Below are 25140 nucleotides of genomic sequence, written 5' to 3'. Positions count from 1 at the left end.
TCCTCATTCTTTCGGGAATGGGGGTTCCCCTCTCCCATCATAGATGAGGCCCTTACACATGTCTCTTCGGTACCCTGCAGCACCACTGTTGCTCCCACAACCCATCGTCACAACGGGGATAGAGTCCTCGCCTTTCACCCTATCAGCCATCGTATACAACACATAATCCTCCAACAGTTTTGCCACCTCTAATGGAATCCCAACACTAGTTATATGAATGAATGATTGAACGAATAAATTTATTGGCCAAGTATGCATATACAAGGAATGTGCCTTGGTGCTCTGCTCACAAATGACAACACAAACATACAGTTAACAATTAAGAATAAAGCATAACAACATCAAAACAATAAGGATACAACACTGCGGTCTAAACATGTGGGTGAAAATAAACCAGAGCAAAAAAGAGACTACAGACTTTGGTTATTGAGTAGAACTATCACTCATGGAAAAAAGCTGTTTTTATGTCTGGCTGTGCTGCTTTGACAATGGAAATGCAATGTTTTGGATCGTGATCTTTCTTGACAGAGGACTGATCGCATTCAGTCTAAAGAAGAGTCCTGACTTGAAACGCCGTCATTTCATCCCCTCCATAAATGCTGTCTTACACCCTAAGTTCCTCCAGCAATTTATGTTTTGCTCATGATTCTGTCATCTGCAGTTTCTTGTGTCTCCATTGTAAGATAAACAGTTGTGCTGTGATTATCAAACTACTTTTGCAAACCAGATTAAAAATCTTTAGACATTTCTAAATAACATATTCTGTAAAGGTTTTATAATAAATATAATACTTTATACATATTTGTAATGTTTTTTAAATCAATAAACATTATGTGATACTGTTAAGGTACCAACGGAGACTGGATGAACTGGAAGTGACAAAGACCGATTCTGATGAGAAACATGATCAATTTAGCAAAGACTTGCAAGACGTTATTACCTATCTGAAGAAGGGCCTGAATCAGAAAATTGATGAGGTTGCTGATTTGAATGACAAGATAGTTGGTTTGGTACAAGCCAAGGAAACTGATAAGACGACTTATGAATCCCAGATGTCACAGTTGCGTCAAGAGTTTCATGAAACAAAGGATCGACTCACATCGGAGAATATGATTTTAGGTGCAGAAAACTAGGGCATTTGTTATTTTTAATTTTGAAATATTGTGGATGTTTTCAGGAATAACATTTTGTTGCATTAACAGTTAAGGTGTGGAGAACATCGTTGTCATTACAATGATCATAATTGCAACCTAAAGCTCTTGTCCATATCATAATTTTGTACATTCTTTTACATTGCACTAGTAATGTAAAGTGCAATTTTACATTAACATTGTAAAATCTCAGGGTTTAGATCCCTGAGACGATCTCAGGGTTTTTTTTATACCTGAATAAACTTGTACTTAATCTGGGCTCAATTGATAGGGCAAGGAAAATTGCATTTATACCTGCAGCCTGAGTAGAGGAAAGTATTCAGCTGAAGTTCCTTGTGTTCACTGACTTGCAATCTAAATATGTAGGAAGGAACTGCAGATGCTGTTTTAAACTGAAGATAGACACAAAATGCTGGAGTAACTCAGTGGGATAGGCAGAATCTCTGGAGAGAAAGAATGGAAGTTTTAGGTCAAGACCCTTCTTCAGACTGAAATCTAAATAAATCTGTTGGGGCCCCTGCATTAGGTCATTGACCAGTGATCTAATTTGAAAAGAGCTACCTCCACCTTGATCCCTTTTGTATGACACTAATAGTTGCCCAAATTCTCATCTTCCTTCCCCCCCCCCCCCCCCCCCCACAGACACACACACATTACCTCTCCAACCTGGCTAACTCTGCAGATGTTTCTCAATCCTTGGGGTCTCCTGCCATCTTTCAAAACTTCCATCATCACCAATCACTTAAATGCCTACAAATCTGTTTTATAAGTCTTTGCCCAGTTCTATCCTCTGTTCCCAAAAGTCCTTTGTCATTTAAAATTTCTCCATTCATGCCTGTTTCCATCTTCAGGCTTGACTGTTCCTTATTGACCTCACAAATCCTTCTATGTCTTTATTTGTCCTGTTCCCAGTAATACTTAAAATGTAAACTTCCTTCCATTAATTCTCACTATCTCTTGGAGCCACATCCAGATCCATAATGTTTCCCAGAGCTCCACATCCCTCTATCTCCATTTGAACAGTTACCCCCATCACTCCTCCTAAACTCTCTGCTCCTGTACCCCTGACCCGCATGGGCTTCTTTGTAAGCCCATGATCTAGTTTTCGCCGTCTAAACGCGTCTGCCTCTTTACAACCATAAATGTGTACTTTTGCTGACCTCATCATGGTCATGTTTATTTGAAACAAAAATCTTAAGCTGCCATGTCAAAAATGCTATCTAAATCCAATTTCTGTTGTAAATGGATAGAATTAAAATAATGTAAATACAGACCAGGTCCATTTAGTTTCAATGAAAATAGAAAATGGCTTCATCAAAACTGTAATATTGTACAAGGGCAGAATGGATCATAATTGTTTTAATATAGTAGAACATACAAATGGAGGAAAGGATGGCTTGCATGTAAACTCAGCCAGATATCAATATAGAGATGGCAACTTGCCCATGCTGACCAATGTATCCTTTCTATGCTAGTCCCACCTGCCTGCATTTGGTACATATCCCTTTAATCCTTTCCCATCCATGTACATGTCCAAGTGTATTTTAAATATTGTTATGTAGGAAAATAACTGCAGATGCTGGTATAAATCGAAGGTATCACAAAATGCTACAGTAACTCAGCAAGTCAGGCAGCATCTGGGAGAGAGGGAATGGGTGACGTATCAGGTCAGACTGAAGAAGGGTCTCGACCCGAAACGTCACCCATTCCCTGTATCCTAGATGCTGCCTGACCTGCTGAGTTACTCCAGCATTTTGTGATATCTTAAATATTGTTATAATAGTTCTGCCTTTGAAAGTTGCAGAATACACAAGGTACAGGCTATAAGCAAGAGTTAAAGATAAATACTTGACAAAGGTATTTATTCACAAAATGCTGGAGTAACTCAGCAGTTCAGGCAGCATCTCGGGAGAGAAGGAATGGGTGACGTTTTCGGGTCGAGACCCTTCTTCAGACTGATGTCAGGGGGACGGGACAAAGGAAGGATATAGGTGGAGACAGGAAGATAGAGGGAGATCTGGGAAGGAGGAGGGGAAGAGAGGGACAGAGGAACTATCTAAAGTTGGAGAAGTCGATGTTCATACCACTGGGCTGCAAGCTGCCCAGGCGAAATATGAGGTGCTGTTCCTCCAATTTCCGGTGGGCCTCACTATGGCACTGGAGGAGGCCCATGACAGAAAGGTCAGACTGGGAATGGGAGGGGGAGTTGAAGTGCTCGGCCACCGGGAGATCAGTTTGGTCAATGCGGACCGAGCGCAGGTGTTGAGCGAAGCGATCGCCGAGCCTGCGCTTGGTTTTGCCGATGTAAATAAGTTGACATCTAGAGCAGCGGATGCAATAGATGAGGTTGGAGGAGGTACAGGTGAACCTTTGTCTCACTTGGAAAGACTGTTTGGGTCCTTGGAAGGAGTTGAGGGGGGAGGTAAAGGGACAGGTGTTGCATCTCGTGCGGTTGCAGGGGAAGTGCCCGGGGATGGGGTGGTTTGGGTAGGAAGGGACAAGTGGACCAGGGAGTTACGGAGGGAACGGTCTCTGCGGAACGCAGAGAGGGGAGGGGATGGGAAGATATGGCCAGTGGTGGGGTCCCGTTGTAGGTGACGGAAATGTTGGCGGATGATTGGTTGGATCCGCTGGGTGGTGGGGTGGAAGGTGAGAACGAGGGGGATTCTGTCCTTGTTGCGAGTGGAGGGGAGGGGGAGCAAGAGCGGAGCTGCGGGATGTAGAAGAGACCCTAGTGAGAGCCTCATCTGTAATGGTAGCGGGGAAGCCCCGTTTCTTGAATGAGGACATCTCTGACGCCCTAGTGTGAAACACCTCATCCCGGGCTCAGATGCGGCGTAGACGGAGGAATTGGGAGTAGGGGATAGACTTTTTGCAGGGGACCGGGTGGGAGTAGTCCAGATAGCTGTACGAGTCAGTGGGTTTATAGTCAATGTCCGTCACTAGTCTGTCTCCTGTGATGGAGATGGTGAGATCCAGAAACGGAAGGGAGATGTCGGAGATAGTCCAGGTATATTTAAGGGCAGGATGGAAATTGGAAATGTAGTGTATGAAGTCAGTGAGTTCTGCATGGGTACAAGAGGTAGCACCAATGCAGTCGTCGATGTAGCGGAGGTAGAGTTCAGGGATGGGGCCGGTGTACGCCCGGAACAGGGATTGTTCGACGTACCCGACAAAGAGGCAGGCGTAGCTAGGGCCCATGCGAGTGCCCATAGCTACGCCTCTGGTTTGGAGGAAGTACCGTTGGTACTACACCCAATTACCTCCAGCCAAGGCAATGAACTTCCTTCCATCATGTGGTTGACTTGGAGATAGGCAATCAGCAGCAGCAGTGCAGCAATCAGCAGTTAGCAGCAGCAGCGTGTGTGTGTGTGAGAGAGAGCAGAGACCGTAGTATTGTGTGGGGATAGTAAGGAGTAAGACCTGTGTGATCTCCCGGACAAGTTTCGATCGCCTAGCTTGGGGTCGGAGAGGAATTTCCCGGATTTTTTCCCCCAAATTGGCCTGGTTTTTTAATCCGGTTTTTCGCCTCTCCCAGGAGATCACTCAGTTCTTTTGGGTGGGCGGTTGGAGCGGTTGGAGTAGCGTCCGGGCGGTAGTTTTTGGAAACCGAGCACGGGGCTTTGTTCTTACAGAGGCCCAGGAGCGGTTGGAGCAGACCACTCTGCAACGTTCCCAGTTAAGGGGGAGTATGAATGCTAGGACAGTTTATTGTTCTGGGTGTCGGATGTGGGGAATCTGGGAGTCTGATAGTCTTCCAGACATCCACATCTGCGCAAGGTGCGACGAGATGGGGGCTCCTAAGGGACCATATTAGGAACCTGGAGCGGCAGATTGATGACCTCCGTCTGGTCAGGGAGAGTGAGAAGGTTATAGAGAGGAGTTATAGAGAGGTGGTCACTCCAAGACCACGGGAGGTAGACAAGTGGGTTACGGTTAGGGGGGGCAAGGAGCAGAGGCAGGGACTAGAGAGTACCCCAGTGGATGTACCCCTTGGCAATAAATACTCCTGTTTAGGTACTGTTGGGGAGTACAGCCTACCTGGGGGCAGCGACGGCGCCCGGGCCTCTGGCACGCAGTCCGGCCCTGTTGCTCGGAAGGGTAGGGAAAGGAAGAAGAGAGCGATAGTGATAGGGGACTCTATAGTGAGGGGGTCAGATAGGCGATTCTGTGGACGCAGTCGGGAGACCCGGATGGTAGTTTGCCTCCCTGGTGCCAGTGTCCGGGATGTATCTGAACGTGTCCAAGATATCCTGAAAAGGGAGGGAGAGGAGCCAGAGGTCGTGGTACATATAGGTACCAACAATATAGGTAGGATAAGGGAAGAGGTCCTGAAAGGAATTTAGGGGACTAGGAAGAGAGTTTTAAAAAAAAGGACTTCCAAAGTGATAATCTCAGGCTTACTGCCTGTGCCACGCGATAGTGAGAATAGGAATGGAGTGAGGTGGAGGATAAATACGTGGCTGAGGGACTGGTGCAGGGAGCAGGGATTCAAGTTTCTGGATCATTGGGACCTCTTCTGGGGGAAGTATGACCTGTACAAAAAGGACGGGTTGCATCTGAACCTGAGGGGAACCAATATCCTGGCGGGGAGATTTGCTAAGGTAATTGCGGAGACTTTAAACTAGTACGGTTGGGGGGAGGGACTCAAACACAGATAGCTAATAGGCAGTGTGTGAGGCAGGAGGCAGAAAAGGGAAACACTCAGACCCAATATGTAGGAGAGAAAGAAGTGAAAAGAAATAAACTGAGAATAAGAAATGATGGGTCCCTTAAATGTGTATATTTTAATGCTAGGAGCATTGTAAGAAAGGTGGATGAGCTTAGAGCCTGGATTGACATCTGGAAGTATGATGTTGTGGCGATCAGTGAAACATGGTTGCAGGAGGGTTGCGATTGGCAATTAAATATTCCAGGATTTCATTGTTTCAGATGTGATAGAATCGGAGGGGCAAGAGGTGGGGGTGTTGCATTGCTTGTCAGGGAGGATATCACAGCAGTGCGTTGGCAGGACAGACTAGAAGACTCGATTAGGGAGGCTGTTTGGGTGGAACTCAGAAATGAGAAAGGCTTAGCAACACTTATAGGGGTGTATTATAGACCGCCAAATAGGGAACGAGAATTGGAAGAGCAAATATGTAAGGAGATAGCAGATATTAGTAGTAAGCACAGAGTAGTGATTGTGGGTGATTTCAATTTTCCGTACATAGACTGGGAATCACATTCTGTTAAAGGGCTGGATGGTTTGGAGTTTGTAAAATGTGTGCAGGATAGTTTTTTGCAGCAATACATAGAGGTACCTACCAGAGAAGGGGCAGTGTTGGACCTCCTGTTAGGAAATGAGATGGGTCAGGTGACGGAGGTATATGTTGAGGAGCACTTTGGGTCTAGTGATCACAATGCCATTAGTTTCAATATAATTATGGAGAAGGTCAAATCTGGACCAAGGGTTGAGATTTTGGATTGGAAAAAGGCTAATTTTGAGGAGATGAGAAAGGATTTAAAAGGAGTGAAATGGGACATTTTGTTTTATGAAAAGGATATAATAGAGAAATGGAGGATATTTAAAGGTGAAATTTTGAGAGTACAGAGTCTTTATGTCCCCGGACCTTTCCTTTCCTGTTCGGTGGAAAGGAAAGAATAATAATTTGAAAGAGCCGTGGTTTTCCAGGGAAATTGGGCAACTGGTTCGGAAAAAGAGGGAGATATACAATAAATATAAGCGGCAGGGAGTAAATGAGGTTCTTGAGGAATATAAAGAATGTAAAAGGAATCTTAAGAAGGAAATTAGAAAAGCGAAAAAAAGATATGAGGTTGTTTTGGCAAGTAATGTAAAAGTAAACCCCAAGGGGTTCTACAGATATGTCAATAGCAAAAGGATAGCGAGGGATAAAATTGGTCCATTAGAGAGTCAGAATGGACAGCTATGTGCTGAGCCGGAAGAAATGGGGGAGATATTAAACAATTTCTTTTCTTCGGTATTCACCGAGGAGAAGGATATTGAATTATGTGAGGTAAGCGAATCAAGTAAAGTAGTGATGGAAATTATGAGGATCAAAGAAGAGGAGGTACGGACACTTTTGAAAAATATAAAAGTGGATAAGTCTCCAGGTCCTGATAGGATATTCCCTAGGACATTGAGGGAAGTTAGGGCAGAAATAGCAGGGGCTATGACGGAAATATTTCAAACGTCATTAGAAACGGGGATGGTGCCGGAAGATTGGCGCATTGCGCATGTTGTGCCATTGTTTAAAAAAGGTTCTAAAAGTAAACCTAGCAATTATGGACCTGTTAGTTTGACGTCTGTGGTGGGAAAATTAATGGAAAAGATACTTAGGGACAATATATATAATCACATGGATAAACAAGGCCTGATTAGAAACAGTCAACATGGATTTGTGCCTGGAAGGTCATGTTTGACTAATCTTCTTGAATTTTTTGATGAGGTTACCAGGGAAATTGATAAGGGCAAGGCTGTGGATGTTGTCTATATGGACTTCAGTAAGGCATTTGACAAGGTTCCACATGGAAGGTTGATTAAGAAGGTTAAATCGTTGGGTATTAATAGTGAGGTTGCAAGATGGATTCAACAATGGCTGAATGGGAGATACCAGAGGGTAATGGTTGACAACTGTATGTCAGGTTGGAGGCCAGTGTCTAGTGGAGTACCCCAAGGATCTGTGTTGGGTCCACTGTTGTTTGTCATTTACATTAATGATATGGATGATGGTGTGGCAAATTGGATTAGTAAGTATGCAGATGATACTAAGATAGGTGGTGTAGTTAATAATGAAGTAGATTTTCAAAGTCTACAGAGAGACTTGGGCCTTTTGGAAGGGTGGGCTGAAAGATGGCAGATGGAGTTTAATGCTGATAAGTGTGAGGTGCTGCATTTTGGTAGGACAAATCAAAATAGGACGTACAGGTTAAATGGTAGGGAATTGAGGAATGCAGTGGAACAGAGGGATCTGGGAATAACTGTGCATTGTTCCCTGAAGGTGGAATCTCATGTGGATAGGGTGGCGAAGAAGGCGTTTGGTATGCTTGCCTTTATAAATCAGAGCATCGAATATAGAAGTTGGGATGTAATGTTGAAATTGTACAGGGCATTGGTGAGGCCGAATCTGGAGTATGGTGTGCAGTTCTGGTCGCCAAATTATAGGAAGGATGTCGACAAAATGGAGAGGGTACAGAGGAGATTTACTAGAATGTTGCCTGGGTTTCAGCACTTAAGCTACAGAGAGAGGTTGAACAGGTTGGGTGTTATTCTTTGGAGCGTAGAAGGTTGAGGGGGGACTTGATAGAGGTTTTTTAAATTTTAAGAGGGACGGACAGAGTTGACGTGGGTAGGCTTTTTCCTTTGAGAGTGGGGAAGATTCCAACAAGGGGACATAACTTCAGAATTAAGGGACAAAAGTTTAGGGGTAACATGAGGGGTAACTTCTTTACTCAGATGGTGGTGGCTGTGTGGAATGAGCTTCCGGTGGAAGTGGTGGAGGCAGGCTCGATTTTATTATTTAAGAGTAAATTGGATAGGTGTAGAGTGACTGGACATCCATGGTAAAGATGAGGGAGTGGGGGCCTGGGAACCGGAAGTTATCGAGGTGGTGGAGAGCGTGTGAGGTGTCTTGGATGTAGGTGGGGAGGTATTTAACCAGGGGGGATAGGATGGAGTCGAGGTAGGTGGAAATAAGTTCGGTGGGACATGAGCAGGCAGACCCAAACAGTCTTTCCAGGTGAGATAAAGGTTCACCTGCACCTCCTCCAACCTAATCTATTGCATCCGCTGCTCTAGATGTCAACTTATATACATCGGCGAAACCAAGCGCAGGCTCGGCAATCACTTCGCTCAACACCTGCGCTCGGTCCACATTGACCAAACTGATCTCCCGGTGGCCGAGCACTTCAACTCCCCCTCCCATTCCTAGTCTGACCTTTCTGTCATGGGCTTCCTCCAGTGCCATAGTGAGGCCCACCGGAAATTGGAGGAACAGCACCTCATATTTCGCCTGGGCAGCTTGCAGCCCAGTGGTATGAACATCGACTTCTCCAACTTTAGATAGTTCCTGTCCCTCTCTTCCCCTCCTCCTTCCCAGAACTCCCTCTATCTTCCTGTCTCCACCTATATCCTTCCTTTGTCCCGCCCCCCGACATCAGTCTGAAGAAGGGTCTCGACCAGAAACGTCACCCATTCCTTCTCTCCCTGATGCTGCCTGACCTTCGATTTGTACCAGCATCTGCAGCTATTTTCTTATATAAGATAAATACTTGCACTTGTTCTATTTCATTGCAAACTTAGAGCATAGAAGCCGGATTAAATCTTGAGTTTGCTCTGCCATTTGGCAAGATGAAGGCTTGTTGCAGTGCCCCAAGTCCTGTGTATATTCCTTAACCACCTCTGACCCCACACATCCCTTGAGTCGCTTGTGTAGAAAAATCTATGAATATCAGTCTTATATAATGACTAATTATCCACAGACTACTGAGGTGCAGAGCTTCAATTTTTAAAACCCTCTGCGTGTAAGAATTGACAAATTGCCACCTTGGCCATCCTAGATAGCTAACCTTTAACACTTACCCTCACTTTAACGCTCCCTGGTTTTGAAGTCTACAACTGTACCATTCCCAATCAAACTGGTAGACAAGCAATCTGCCCCAATGTTTGGATAAAGGAGTGGAAATTAGTGCCCTTTTCATAGAGAAATTGTGGGTCTTTTTTAACTTAGAGTATCCCAGTCAAAGTCATAACATTATGCACGGATATGTGGCAGAAATGCCACTGTCATTGTTATGATGGGATTTTATAAAGAATACTGACTCCAGTTCTTCCGTTCTTACCTTGCAGCTGGAAAGCTTGATGCGCTGGAGGAGTTTCGAATTCAAAAGGAGGATTTGATGGCAAACTTTGCTGCACTTGAACAGCAGCTACTGCAGCAGGAAGAGGAGCACACTGACATTATTTACAACTTGGAGAGAAGGGCAGTGATAGATAAAGATAGGTAACAACTTTTATACCAAGGTTTTCAGGATACCTTTGCAAGTCCAGACAAAGTGGCATCATGTATTTTGGCATGAACAGTAGGTTGACTGAGATATTTTGCAGTTAGTTTGCACACAGACTCTTGCCATCCAGGTCCGGGAATGAGAACTCTGAACGAATGTCTTATTTCTCAACTACACTAATTGCTGCACCACTCGTCACTTATAAATGGGCAATAAACAGTGTGATGCCAGGGTGATGTATGAGGTTTTTGCCTGTATATATTTTTTGCTGGATCCACTCTAAGAGCAATTGATGCTGTAATTGGATGCCTGAAACTTGGTTCCAATTTCCAGTTTGAGGCAAATAAAATATAAAGTGTTCATGCAATTCCTGGATATTTTATTTAGCATTCCCTTGAGTTTTCCATGGCTTTATTAAAGCATTAGTCTGGATATTGAATCATTGTCAAGTTTGGTCACTATCATGCGCTATTCCAGTACCTTCAAAGATTGCCTGCTAAAGGTCTGAAAAAATCTGCTGCATCATTTTGCAAAAACTGAAAAATAAACTGCTCATGCTGGAAATCTAAAATAAAAACTGATTCTACTTGAAGAGGAAAAACTCAGCAAGTCATTGCAACATCTGAAGGGTTGCAGATCTGATACATTGACTTTTTCTTTCCACAGATGTTATCTGACCACCGTAGTTCTTCCAGGATATTCTGGGTTTTATTTCAGCTGGCATACATACATTCCTTTGTTGCAGCTAATCACGGTCCATATTTGCCAAGGACACTTTAAACCAATGTTATGTCTCCATGTCAGAATTTGTAATGTCAATTCTCATCTGAATGCTCATCTACAGAAGAGCCCAACTAAACAGTTTAATTTCACATAGACGCAGGATGCTGGAGTAACTCAGCGGGTCAGGCAGCATCTCTGGAGAAAAGGAATAGGTGACGTTTTGGGTCGAAATCCTTCATCAGACCGTTCGTTATTAGTTTAATTTCAGTCTAGTGTGAACATGTATCCACTGCCTGATTATTGGAAGTGCAGGTTATCATTTGCAAAACCACTGCAGTGCAAGTTAGTTTCAAGGCCTGTAACCCAGTAAACTTTGCTTCCATAAGCTTTGTCAATTGTCTTGTTTACAGCAATTTTTCAAGTTTTCTTCCCAAGACCTAAATGCAAAAGATTATTTTATACTAGAGAAGGAAAAGAGGAGAGGTAATCCAATCTTCAAGTGTCTATCAATGAGTTACTGGACAGTGGGAAAAATGTGATTGTTTGTTTCACTTCTTCCTTCACTAAGCTGGTACTAATCCAATTGGATCATCAGAAAGCATGTTGACTGTATCTGTCATTAACTGCATTGTTCCTGTAGATTAAAGAAGGAGATGATTGCACGGGTGAATGCTGTGGCTGCTGAATTCCATCGTATTTCAAAGAAGCAAGTGGCAGATACGACAAAAAGAGCCATACGTGAAAATGTATCTATTAGCAGCCAGCTGGGAAAGATGTCAGATAAAAGTATGAAAATAATCAAAGAGAATGACGAACTGAAAAATGAAGCCATGAGGCAGTGGAGAAACATCAATATCTTGGAGGAAGGTCAGAAGGAGCTGGTCAGGAAGAATCTCAGCAATGTAAAGGTTTGTATACTTTTTGGGGAGGAGATAGTCCAGTGATCGCAGGATGTGAAGGGCTTATTTGTAGTAATTATGTCTTGTATCTAATCAGCAGTTTTAAACAAGACTATCTCTGTGAAGCTAAGCCAAAAAAGATGTAGAAATGTGAACAGTGTGAAAAGAAGCAGCAGGGTTATCCTTCAGGAGGCAAATGCGTAAAATTCTACAGCACAGATAGAGGCTTATTGTGCTTGTACCATGCGTACAAGCAATCCAATTAACCCACATAGACCTGAAATGTTCTCTTGTCCAGTTTAACAATCTTAAAAGCCACCATAGTTGGCTATCAGAAACCTTGGTATGGCAGTGGCAAGTTATCTTACTGGACTAGTAATCCAGAAGTTTTGGTGTGATCCAGAGACTTGAGTTCAAATCTCATGATAGTAATTGGTAACTTGGATTATCAAATAAGGATCCACTAGATCATTGTAAAAAGGAAAGGAAAATGGCTAAGCCTGTTGATAATTCCACACCAATGTGATGGACTCCCAGCTGCCATGTGGCATAATCAGTCTTGAGATGTAGTCCGTTGGTGAGGCCAATATTTAATGCACATCTCTAATGATTCCTTTGTAAACCACCATCATTGATTTGTTATATTTCTGTGTCAACGGTAGCTAACAGCTCTGCACGAGTGGTGTAAAGCAAGGAGTTTCAGGCCTTTGACAGTGATGAATACTCATCTACTTCCACTTCAAGTTGGTGTATGCCTTGCAATGGAACTTGCAGCAATGTCTTATTTATCTGCAGTCTTTCTAGTTACCAATTACCATATGTAAGGGAGGTATCAAATACTGGAGAATCAAAAGTAAGAATTAAATCAGACGTATCATGGCACCTTTTACAAAGGCATTCACAGCCCTGCAATGTCCTAATTTCTAACTGTGAGAAATAAGTGCTAGAATTAGGAAAGGTCTTCAGCACATGTGGCAAACAATGGCTACACCTCTGTGGAAACATACATTATGCCAATCCCCCGGACTTTCCATTAGCATCCCTTAAAAATCTTCCAAGCTGGTGGTACAGCTGTATACAGTTGGCTAGAAATGCGGAATGCTGACAAGTGGGAATGTTTTTACTATACAGACAGCAAGGATGTGGTTGACCATCAGAATGCTTTGTCTGGCCGCTGCACAGTTCTAAAATTTATGAACCTCTCTAAATCTCTCATCTTTCTTTGTTTTGGAAGGATCTTCCTTCACTTCCATCCATCTGCTGAGAATAGGAATTTGAGGGGTAACCTTTTCATATAAAGGGTGGTGGGAGTATGGAACAAGCTGCCAGAGGAGGTAGATGAGGCAGGGACTATCCCAACGTTCAAGAAACAGACGGGTAGATGGATAGGACAGGTTTTGAGGGATATGGGTCAAACGTGGGCAGGTGGGACTAGTGTAGCTGGGACATGTTGGCCGATGTGGGCAAGTTGGGCCGAAGGGCCTGTTTCCACACTGTATCACTCTATGATTCTAAGAGCCAATAATTAGACATGATGCTTCAACTGAGGGTTGACTAACAAATTGCAGAGTTCATATATTATGTCTTTATATAAGATTCTGTTCACAGGTTCTAATTTTCTGTTTGTCGTCTTTAATTTGTGTTACTGAATTTTGTCATCCCCACCTCTGTGTGAAAGTTTTAGTTGTTGCCCATCTGTTGATTTCACCAATCTGTATGCTCCTGAAATCTGCAACTATTCATGTCACTCCTTATTGTTCCTTTCAATTTCATTTCAGAAACCAACTTGGAAATTGTGCCCAGAGTGTGTGATTAGGTTATTGCAATATTTCGGGTTGTGGGAGAGGGGGAGGGGGGGTGGGGGGCTGGTGTTGGTTTCACCCTCGATCATTGAACACCGTACATTTCCTTCCAATCTATTAAACAGGTATTCATAATTGCTACTTTCTGCTTTTTTAATAATGTCTGTTGCCACTATCTCTTTAGTCCAGTGGGGTTCATTTTTGCTTTTTGACAATCAAAGCAACATGTAATCCAAACAATGCAATTGGCAAACCTCTTTCTGCCTTCATTCTTTAAGGATGGTTTCTTTCAAGAATATCCACTTCCCTGTTTTTTTCCTATTGATCTAACCGTGGAAAACGTCTCTTCTCCATGCCTGACTGGAATATATTGATTGAATTTCAGGTTATTCTAATGCTGACTGAGAAATGCAAAGAGCAGCAGAAGTCACTGGAAAGCTGCACTCAGAGGGAGAAGATGGTTCAAGAATTTGAGATAACAATAAAAGACCTTGAGGCTCAGAATGAATTTCTAAGGTATTTGCAACTCCATCCATGCGCATTACCAGACTCGGGAACTGCTTTTTCTCCTCTGTTACAAATTCAGAATGATCCCTCCATAAGCTAGTGTAAGAAAATAACTGCAGATGCTGGTACATAAAATGCTGGAGTAACTCAGCAGGTCAGGCAGCATCTCAGGAGAGAGGGAATGGGTGACGTTTCGGGTCGAGACCCTTCTTACGATTCTTCTGGCCCTATTGTGGACATTGGACATTGTTACTGGAACTGTTGTGCTACAATTCCAAGAACAATATTCTACACTCTGTACCTTCCCCTCGCTTTACTTATTGTACTTGAATTTGTCTTGATCGTATTTATTACCTCGTATTATCTTATTCAATTTGATTGGATAGCATGCAAAACAAAGCTTTCCCTGTACCTTGGTGCACGTGACAATAATAAACCTAAACCTTGTGTGGGCTTTTGACAACAAAATGTTAGATATTAGATTAGATAGTTTTATTTTTATTTCATTTCTCAAAAACATCACTTCCACAAGTAAGATCTTTCTTTCTTATGAACCCCAGTAAGTCATTACCTTAAACGTGGAAATTAATTTCTCCACACTTCAGGGAACAAACTGATCAACCTAAGGATTATTAGGGAGAGTTAAGTCTTAACACTCGACGGAAGATTAGAATATAGTATTTTGAGATGGTTATGGTCTTACTAAATGTGGGAAGTTGGAGTTACTGAAACTTAATATTGAGTAACTTTATTTAAAGAAGGCTGTTATCTCCCTATGTTTAACGTTCAGGAATGAAATAACATCTGTTAAGAAGGATATGGAAATAAAACAATCTCAGTTGGAAAAACAGATGGTCTACGTGGAACACCAGGAAAGGCGCAGGAAACTGGCAGAGAAAGTCCTCTCTGATGCTGCCTATGCTTTGAAAGATGCTCTGCTGGTAAGAAAGCGTACATTTTGACAGTAGACCTTTTTTGGTGGCAAATGCATGACATCTTTTTGAAAGCTGATTGGTGGCAGAAAGCTGCCTTCTGTTCTTGCACCCTTATTTGGTTTTGTTCAGTTATGTTGTTCATTACACCTATGCACCCATCTTTGTCCTTCATGTTGGTGGTATGGAGTATATAGATTAGTACAAAACGGGAACGGTCAAGGGTGTTTTATTGTCATATGTCCCAGAGAGAACAATGAAATTCTTACTTGCAGCATAACAACAGAATATGTAAACATAGTACTCTGTAAACAATATGATAAACGAGAAAAAAGTTCTGTGTGCATGTATGTATATGTGCACGTACATACATTAACATATATATATATATATGTATGTATATGTGTATACACACACATATATGTGTGTGTGTATATATGTATATATATGTGTATATATGTGTATACATATGTGTATATATATGTGTATATATTTGTGTGTGTGTGTATATATATATATATATATGTGTGTGTATATATATATGAAAAACACAAAACTAATGCCCCCAAGTCTATGTAGTTCAGAGCTTATTTAGAGTTTGTAGTGTTTATAGCCTGACGGCTGTAGGGAAGATGCCTGAACCTGGACCCTACAGTTTTCAAGCACCTATATCTTCTTCCCGATGGCAGGAGTGAAATGAGTGAGCGGCCAGGGTGGTGTGGGTCTCTGACACTGGCTCCCTTCTTGAGGAAGCGACTCCTGTAAATCCCTTTGATGGTGGGGATGTCTGAACCCATGACGGACTGGGCAGTGTTCACCACGTCTTTGCTCCTGGGCATTCAAATTGTCAAACCTGGCTGTGATGCAACCAGTCAATATGCCCTCTACTGTACTGTACAGACCCTTCGGTCCACAATGTCTGTCCTGAACATGATGCCAAGATGCCACTGAGAATTGTGGGAATATTAGATTTAATCAGTTTAATTGCCATTGACCAGAATTCTATAAAAAGCCTTGATATCCTTTGCCTGCGTTGGGTTCTTACTTTTGAAAGATGTCTATGAATCCTTGCTGAAAAATGCAAATACGATACGATACGATACAATAGAACTTTATTCATAAATGTCCAAGGAGGGAGCTTTTGTGTAAAGTAATGCAGTTCCTCATGAACAAAGCAATAGTCAATAGTCAATTTATTTGTCACATACACATAAATGTGCGGTGAAATGAAAAATTACCCGCAGTTCAACAATAAGACCAATAAAAATAAGCAATGAAAATATGCAAAAATATGCAAATAGCCTACTAACAGTTGTAATTGATTGGGAACTGCTTGGACTTAGCTCACAGTGCCCCTGGAACCAAAGGATAGCATGGTGCTGGCAGAAAAATGCACATTGAGTTACTCTTCCTTTAGAATTAGACGATGCATCTCTTCAACTCAAAGATTTTCTCAAATTAGTTTTAATAAGAACCATATGTAATTTGCTAACAGAAAAAAACAGTTAAAGGCTAGAGCAGCTGGGTTGAGTTTATTATTCTTTACGAACTTGCACAGACTACGCAAAGTAACATAAAATAAACAATTACGGCATTTTCACAATGGAATAATTGGCACTGTGCGTGATTTGTGCCCACCTCCTTTGGGCTTATTTTGGTGTGCTTTTTGCTCAACTGCCAAGCAGTATTTTTTTTTTGTTTCCCATTTGAGACTGACCGTTTCAACATCTGTTTCAAGAATCTTGTTTCAACTAGAATCAGAGTCCATGCTTTGCATTTACACAAGATAGATTGCAGCTGTTTGGCAGAGACCTGGTGTAGGCCATGGTCCTCAATGTACAAACCCATTTGGGACACTGAGGAAGGGAGGCCAGCATTTGGGGGACCCTCATGTCAATCCTTCTTCATTTGCTATTCCTTGTGTGTTTTTTGAAAAATGAGCACTTGTCCCATAATGGTCTTTATATAAATCTTCTCTGAAAAGCAATTTAGACTAATAACACTCAATTTTTAGAATGGCTTCAAACTATTACAGACAAACTCTCCTAGAATTTCTTAAATATAGAAGCTTTTTATTCTGATTTTGGATGAAATAAGTGAAATTTTTAAAACTTGGATTTATGCAAGGCTTATCTTTGTGGCAGTATGCAGTCAAAATTATTAAGCAAGGGTAGGTCCTAAGCAGATATCATTTGTTTCAATGCTTCTCAGGAGCTCAAAATGCAGTACATTGTGTGCACTTTGTTGTTCCCTCCTTTAATGTCCTATACAAATTCCACTTGGACTGGCTGTCCACTTCATCAGATGAGGAACATCAACGATGTGGTTTGTTTTCTGCGCCATTAGCACTTGGGTTTGGCATGTTTTTGTTTATGGGCACAATTCAAAATCTTTTCTATGCTTATTTAATTCATGGGCAACATGATAGTTTACGGCTCCCTACATTACAGATGAATTAAATAACCAACATTTCTGCATAATAAATTTAATCTGAATAGTTTTGCTACTCACTTAGAACATAAAAAGTACAGCACAGGAGCAGGCTCTTTGGTCACAATGTCTGTGCTGAACATAATGCAATGTTGAAGTAATCCTTTCTGCCTGCACATGCTCTATATCCCCCACTTCTCTGCACATCCATGTGCCTATCCAATCTGTTAACATTAGTCCTATGAGCTCATTTATTCCTCAAAACTATTGTCCTTCGTAACTACTATTGACTACAAATTTGACTGAACAATTCTTTGTTCTTCCTTTCTCCTTCATTATGAAATATATCAGTAAAAGGGGAGGAGGCCCAAATATAGAACCCTGAGGAGCATAGACCCAAAATGCTGGAGTAACTCAGCGGGACAGGCAGCATCTCTGGAGAGAGGGAATGGGTGAGGTTTCGGGTCGAGACTTTTCTTCAGGAGCATCACTTGTTACGTCCCAACATTCGGAGAACATGAGCCTTTCGACCCTACAGAGTTAATTCCTGCCCCAAACTAATTACTGAAAACAAGACTAGCATAAATTCAGGTTTTTTAAAAGAAAAAAAGCTAAATCTCTTGTTCAGATTCTTTTCCGTTTGGAAGAGAAAATTTCCTGCTCTAACTCCTTTGGAACAAAGTTTTTCTAATCCTTTTTGTGAGCATCTTAAATTCGCTCTCCTTTTGTTAATCAAATGCTTTTTAGACCTTATTAAAGTAACTATCACATTAATTAATGGAATTAATGCTACCTCTCTAGGTTCAGCCTCCTCCAATTCCAGCCCCCCACACAGGTAAAACATTCTCACAATCCCACCCCCACCACACGGTAATGTAATAAAATACTTAAAATGCAGTTGATCTTGAACTTATGGAAGGCTGCTGATCCTTAGTTCTGTGTGTAAATGCCCAGGCTCTGTAATTCATTGGTTAAAAACCCAATGCTGCCACCCCATGGTAGATCAGCAGTTAAACACTTTACAGTTTTAAAGCTACAGTAAACCCCCGTTATTACAGCAGTTTATAACTGATTTTGGTTATAGCGGACAGACCTACTGACCTTCACCGCCAAGCTGGGCTGCCGACACCACACTTAGCCTGGCACTGCCTCCCCAGCTGCTTTCATGCGGGACTTCTGACGCCACTGCCGTCCCACACAGCTACCTCGGCTGCTTCCAGGCTTGTGCCTACAGCTGCCACTGACCCCTGCAGATGAGGTAGTTAAGACGGGTACTACAACAACATTTACAAAATAGAATGTAGAAACAACAAACTGCAGATGCTAGTTTATATTTTTTAAAAGACACTAAGTGGCTGGAGTAGGGTCCCAACCCAAAAACGTCAGCAACCCATGTTCTCCAGGGATGTTGCTTGACCTGCTGAGTTAATTGAGCACTTTTTGTTTTTTTTAAACATTTAAAAGACACTTGGACAGGTACATGCATAGGAAAGGTTTAGAGGGATAAGGGCCAAATGTGAGCAGGTGGGACGAGTGTAGATGGGCATTTTAGTTGGCATGGGAGAGTTGGACCTAGTGACCTGTTTCAGTACTGTTTGACTCTGTGGCTCTAAGGTGAGTTCCAAGGATCAATTTTTATTTTCACATTTTCTCTGTCTCTTGTAAAAACCTTTATACTTTAAAAAATATATTATGACATGGGATCTGGGCAATACTGGCAACACCAGCGCATCTTGTCTACCTCTTAAACACTCTTGACACAATGATGACCCTTTGTGAATCACTGCTGTCTTTTAATGATACCTGCATGGTGCTATTTGGTAGATGTTAATTGCAGGATTAGAAATTTTACAGGATCTTTTTCTCCACAGGAGAGCACAGAATGTACAGATGAAAACGTTCTTACCATCGGTGAAGAAAAGACCGAGTCTCAGATGGTAGGGTATACTCGCCGAAGTCAAATGATGCAGAAACTGCTGCAGTTACTGAACAGTGCAGCTGTACTTGGTCTTGGACCTTCACCCGAGGAATTTATTACCACTGAGCTGCCTTTTATTGAACATAAACCAGGGAAAATAACAGTAAGGTGTGCAGACAAATTTTTAATCCAGGTGTTAATCCATTTATGTGGTGTGATTTCGTTTTTCAGGAAAATATATTAATTTTATTGTTGTGTATTTTTTTTAAACTTCAGTTCAGGTTCCTTCCTTGGCATGAAACCACTGTTTTTTGCTGGATTAGACCTGTGGTATGTCACCCAAACCACCATTGTTCACGAGCCAAGGATGTGAACTTAAGCCATGGGGACATGAACTGGCACAAACTGGCTTTTGGTACACAATATCTGTTTCACCCGAAATCATCTCATTCAGCATAAAATAAGAATTAAACCTTGGATAATTCTGATCTCTGGCACTTTTCAACTGGGCTCTCAGCAAGAGCACAAATCCACACATTACAACTTAGAGACGTAAAGTGGTCTCATAATTTTTTAACCCTGTGCAAATGAAATTTCAAAATCACCAGAAGATTAACACAGTTTAATGTAGTATGTTGAGTAATAACTACACCTTGCATCTTCTCCCTGGGGCCCAGTATTTGTTCTTCTTGACAGTGTTGTCCCTGTTGTCTGAAGATGATGATTTAGCTTGAGGTGCAGCAAGATCTCCAGCACCTCTGATCCTATGTGGCACTAAGGGTCACTTTCATCCAGTTCACGATACAGGAGACCTGCACGTTTAACTGTCCAATCTGACCATTGTCATTGTGAAATCAGCATGAGATAAGAACACACGTATAGTGCCATTTTCTCCAGTGTTGATCTGGTCAAACAGTTGCTGCCCATCCCCATAATGGAGGCTGACTCAGCTGATAAAGGAATGGTAGTAATATGGGATCTTTACAAACTTGAACTGAGATTCATTCCTGTTAGTGTAGAGATGCAGTGTGGAGTGCGCACTGACTAACGATCACCCGTACACTAGTTCCATCATACACACCCGGGACAATTTACAGAAGTCAATTAACCTACAAACTTGCATGGCTTTGGAATGTGTGAGGGAATTGGAGCACCCGGAAAAAACCCCACGCAGTCACGAAGAATACAGATAGACCATACAGAAAGCACCCATAATGAGGATCAAACTCTGGCCTTTGAGGCTGTAAGGCAGTGACTCTACCGCTACGCCACTGTGGTTTGGAATATTCAGAATTTATTCACTCTAAATTGAATAGAATGCGTTTATTGCTATTTGGTGCTGGGTTTAATGCAGGCTCCCTGGGATGTGTTTTCATGGAGAGTGACTAATGGCCGTCTGGACTCTGAAATCCAGCTGATTTCATCCTATTGCCATTGGTCATTAGACCCAAGATCATTTGCTGCAAATTCAGGAATTAAATCCAAGGTGTTTTACCTGGTTTTGTTTTAATCCTCCTGCTGAGACTGGCACTGTGTCATTCATAGTTGGTTTCACAGTACAGCAAGAAACAAGCTCTTTGACCCACAATGTCCATGCCAAACATAATGTCAGATGAAACAAATCTCCTCTGCCTGCATGTGATCCATATATATCAATGCATATCCATGTACCTATCTAATAGCCTCTTAAATGTGGGTTAAATGTTTGTTTATCTGGTAGTAATTTGCAATGGGCTAAAGCAGTGTTGGTAACAATTCTTGTTTTCCCCTCCATTCCATCCTCAAGACTTGTTTTTTCCCCCCCCATAGACGCAGTTCTGCGTCTAGTGCTGTTAAAGAATCAGGCTTTCTGACCCACTATAAAGTAGGTGACCTGGGTCTGGTTCCACGGCCACAGCCAATTACTTCCAGCCTTGTTGACAAAGTGGCCCAACTATCAACAACAGGTCGTGGTGGTTCAGTCAGGCCTTTTTCAAGATCAGCACCAACACAAATCAGTTGTTTGCCCAAGGTAAGTCTCAGTTTTCTCTGGAAAGACGTAAAGTAGATTGGAGGTTGCTACTATCTTTTCATTTGTAGAATTTGAGTTCAGGTCCATATCTTGTAAATTAAAGAGTTCCTATGCTTGTCGGACGTCCTGAATAAAATGGCATTTTACAAATGCTATTTTACAAGGTTGGTGGTGCTGTAACTTGTCTAATAGCCTTTGAATTTAGGAATGGGACCAGAGAATGAAGGATGCAATTGTTTGTGTTTTCAGAAAAAAGGAAAGACGCAAACACTTGAATTATGTAGTGGTCAGCTCTTTAATAATGAATGGCTGGGAAAAAATTAACGATGCGAATCAACGACAAAGTTAATTAACATTTGAAAAAATGTGGACTCTGATTTGGAGGCAGCATCCTATAATCCTTCCAACCCTATAATCACTGAATTTAAATTTATTATTGTCAAATGTACCGAGGTACAGTGTAAAGTTATGTTTTGCATGATATCGATGCAAATCAGATAATGCTATACATGAATGCAGTTAAATCCAACTTGAGTATAATGGGTACAGCAAAGGGGAAGATACGGAGTGCACTGATTTGTTAAAGCAAATAGTTTTTGAATATCTTGATCAAATTCATGAAGATTTTGAAGCAGGAGATGCAGTTGGGAATGGAAGTGGATGTGCAGCACAAGTCTGGTGGAATTCTTTGTAGAAGTAACAAGTAGGATAGATAAAGGAAAGTTGTAGGATACTCTTTGCAAAACAAGATAGGAGCCCATGGTATTAGAGGCAAGGTACTAGCATCGATTGAAAGTTTGGTGACTGGCAGAAAACAAAGAGTGGGAATAGCGTGTGCCTTTTCTGGTTGGCTGCCGGTGGCTAGTGGTGTTCTGTGGGTTGGCGTTGGGTCCACTACTTTTCAGGTTGTATGTTAATGATCTGGATGATGCAATTGATGGCTTTGTAGCCCAATTTGCAGATGATACAAAGATAAGTGGAGGAGCAAGTAGTGTTAAAGAAGCAGGGAATTTGCAGAAGGAATTGGACACATTGGGAGAGTGGGCAAAGAAGTGGCAAATGGAGTACAGCGTAGCAAAGTGTACAGTCATGCATAGAAGGAAAAAAGGTGCAAAGTATTTTCTAATTGGGGAAGGACTCATAAATTGGAGGCGTATGGGACTTGGGAGTGCTAGTGCAGAATTCCCAAAAGGTTACTTCGCAGGTTGAGAAGAAAGGCAAATGCAATGTTAGCATTCATTTGAAGAGGACTAGAATATAAAAGCAAGGATGTAATGCTGAGGCTTTAAAAGCCACATCACATTAGGAATATTGTGAGCAGTTTTGGGCATCATATCTCAGGAAGGATGTGCTGGCATTGGAAAGGGTCCAGAGGAGGTTTGCGAGAATGATCCTGGGGACGATTGGGTTAACGTAAGAGCGTTCAATGGCTCTGGATCTGTCATCGTTGGAGTTCAGAAGGATGAGCGTTAATCTCATTGAAACCTACTGTATTCAAGATTCTAGATGGGTTTATTGTCATATATACCATAACGTACAGTGAAATTTGAGTTACCATACGGCCACACCGAGTGAAAAACAGTAAGACACACAACCACATAAAATAAAATTTAACATAAACATCCACCACAGCAGCTCCCCACATTCCTCACTGTGATGGAGGGCAGTAAAGTCCAATCACTCCCTCTTTCTTCTCCGCGGTTGGGGCTGTCGATCCATCCGCAGTCGGGGCCATCAAAGCTCCTGCGGCCGGCGATTCGAGGCCCTCGCGTCGGGGTGATGAAACTCCCTCGTCGGGATGGTTGAAACTAACCAGGGACCGTGATGTTCAAACCGGGCTCCAAGATGTTAAAGTCCACAGGGCCGCGGTTGGAGCTCTCCACAGTCACTCCCCGGTAAGGGGATCGTTGCTCCACGATGGTAAGCCGGCGCCGCGCCTGCGTTGAAGCGCCGGGTCGGCCTCCAGGAAAGGCCGCGCTACACCATGATGTTTGACCGTAATGGAGGACAGAGATGCGACATGGAAAAAATCGCATCTCCGTCGAGGTAAGAGATTGAAAAAAGTTTCTCCAAACCCTACCCCTCACACAAAACAAACCAAGAAACACTAAAACATACTTTTAACACATACTTAAAATCACAAAACAGAAAGAAAAGACAGACGGATTGTTGGCTAGGCAACCATCGTTGCCTGGTGGCATAATGAAAGGCCTAGATAAAGTGGATGTGGAAGGGTGTTTCCAGTAATGGGTGTATCGAGGACCAGAGAGCACAGACTCAGAATAAAAGGACATACCTTTAGAATGGTGACGAGGAGGAATTTATTTAGCCAGAGGGTGGTGAATCTGTGGAATTTATGAAACAGATGACGGTGGAGGCCAAGTCATTTTTAAAGCAGAGATTGATAGATTCTTGATTAATAAGATTGTCAAAGGTTACCGGGAGAAGGCAGGAGAATGAGGTTGTGAGGAAAAAAATAGATTAGCCATGATTGAATGGTGGATCAGACTCGATGGGCTGAATGGCATAATTCTGCTCCTAGGTCTTTTAATCTTAAGACATTGTATGGTCATAAACTATTAAATAATTAGATTAATAGGATGTAAAATTGGCTCAGTGATTACAAAACAAATGTGGTTTATTAGGCTAAATTCACAGGTGAACTAGTACAGTATTTTGTTGTAAGAAATGATGCCTTTCATCTGGGTTGTTCATGCACTGTATTTTGAAAATATCTTTCTCTCCCACCTTATTTGCAGGATTTGGCTTCTGAAGATTGGGAGATGCAGAGCTCAATCCTGCCCAAAATCAGTGCAGCATACTGTCTCCAAGATTAAGTTTGCAAGTTACCAAGTTAGGTCTTATAGGGACTTAGTATTAAATGGCATTGTTTTGTAGTTAAATTTACATTTTTAAATGATCAACACCGAAGTAAATTTATTCTTTCCAGGCCACTAATTTTGATCACATTTTTGAAAAATAAATAAAATCACTTATTTTAAGAAAACCATTTATTGTTCATTGTGGCAGTGACTACAGTAGCAGATTTTTAAGTTGTTTGGACTACAACTTGCAAAGTTCCAATTCAGTTAACCAATGGGGAACACATTTTGTAATTTGCCACTATGAACAGTTCTATTACAGTATATTGCATGGCATTATTGCTGGCAGTGTTTAAGGGAAGATTCCACAGGTCTGTCTTCTATTATTGAACTCATCCTGCCATGAATAAAATGAACAAGAATGCCTCTTAAAAAGTCTCATGTGATGATCCAATCTCACTGTTTTTCTGTGGGGTTCAATCTTGGTTGAGGAGATGATATGGAAAATGTCAGAAGCTGGAGGAGTTCTTCAAATATGTATCAATATCATAGACATGGCAACATGGCAACAGAAGGGACCATGGCCAGGAATCCCCCAATTAGGTACGTGGTTTTATTACTTTAATTCTGTGTGTGTGTGTGTGGGATTAAGTGGAAGCAGAGTATAACATGGCCCTCCACCAGTAAGCTGATTCTGAATAATCTGATTAGGATGGTAAGCAGGTGTTTGGATTTGTCTTGTTTTGTGGCCGGAACATATCTGTACAATTGTTGACATTGTCAGTCGGATGCATATGTTATAAATATACTGGAATGGTTACATGTAAGGCTAATTCAAGAGCACATCTTCAACTCTACAATCAGGATACAACAAAAGTGCTGGAGTAACTCAGCGGCTCAGGCAGCATCAATGGCGGGAATGGATAGGTGATGTTTCATGGT

General features: G+C 42.0%; 1 protein-coding gene across 1 annotated transcript; it reads left to right on the top strand.

Moving 5' to 3' along the window:
• Window positions 1-847: 847 nt before the first annotated feature.
• Window positions 848-24470, top strand: LOC144590753 (cilia- and flagella-associated protein 157-like; the record flags this gene model as incomplete). The annotated part of the gene is made up of 8 exons (XM_078395171.1): window positions 848-1119; window positions 9997-10150; window positions 11518-11785; window positions 13964-14094; window positions 14876-15026; window positions 19319-19533; window positions 21175-21376; window positions 24136-24470. Coding segments are annotated over 8 exons (1471 nt in total), but the record flags the coding sequence as incomplete, so codon positions are not given.
• Between the last annotated feature and the right edge of the window lie 670 nt (window positions 24471-25140).

The sequence above is a fragment of the Rhinoraja longicauda genome, unplaced genomic scaffold (genome assembly GCF_053455715.1).
Source record: "Rhinoraja longicauda isolate Sanriku21f unplaced genomic scaffold, sRhiLon1.1 Scf000284, whole genome shotgun sequence".
Lineage (NCBI taxonomy): Eukaryota > Metazoa > Chordata > Chondrichthyes > Rajiformes > Arhynchobatidae > Rhinoraja > Rhinoraja longicauda.
Note: the sequence above shows the minus strand (reverse complement) of the source record. Positions and strands in the feature narration are given on the sequence as shown.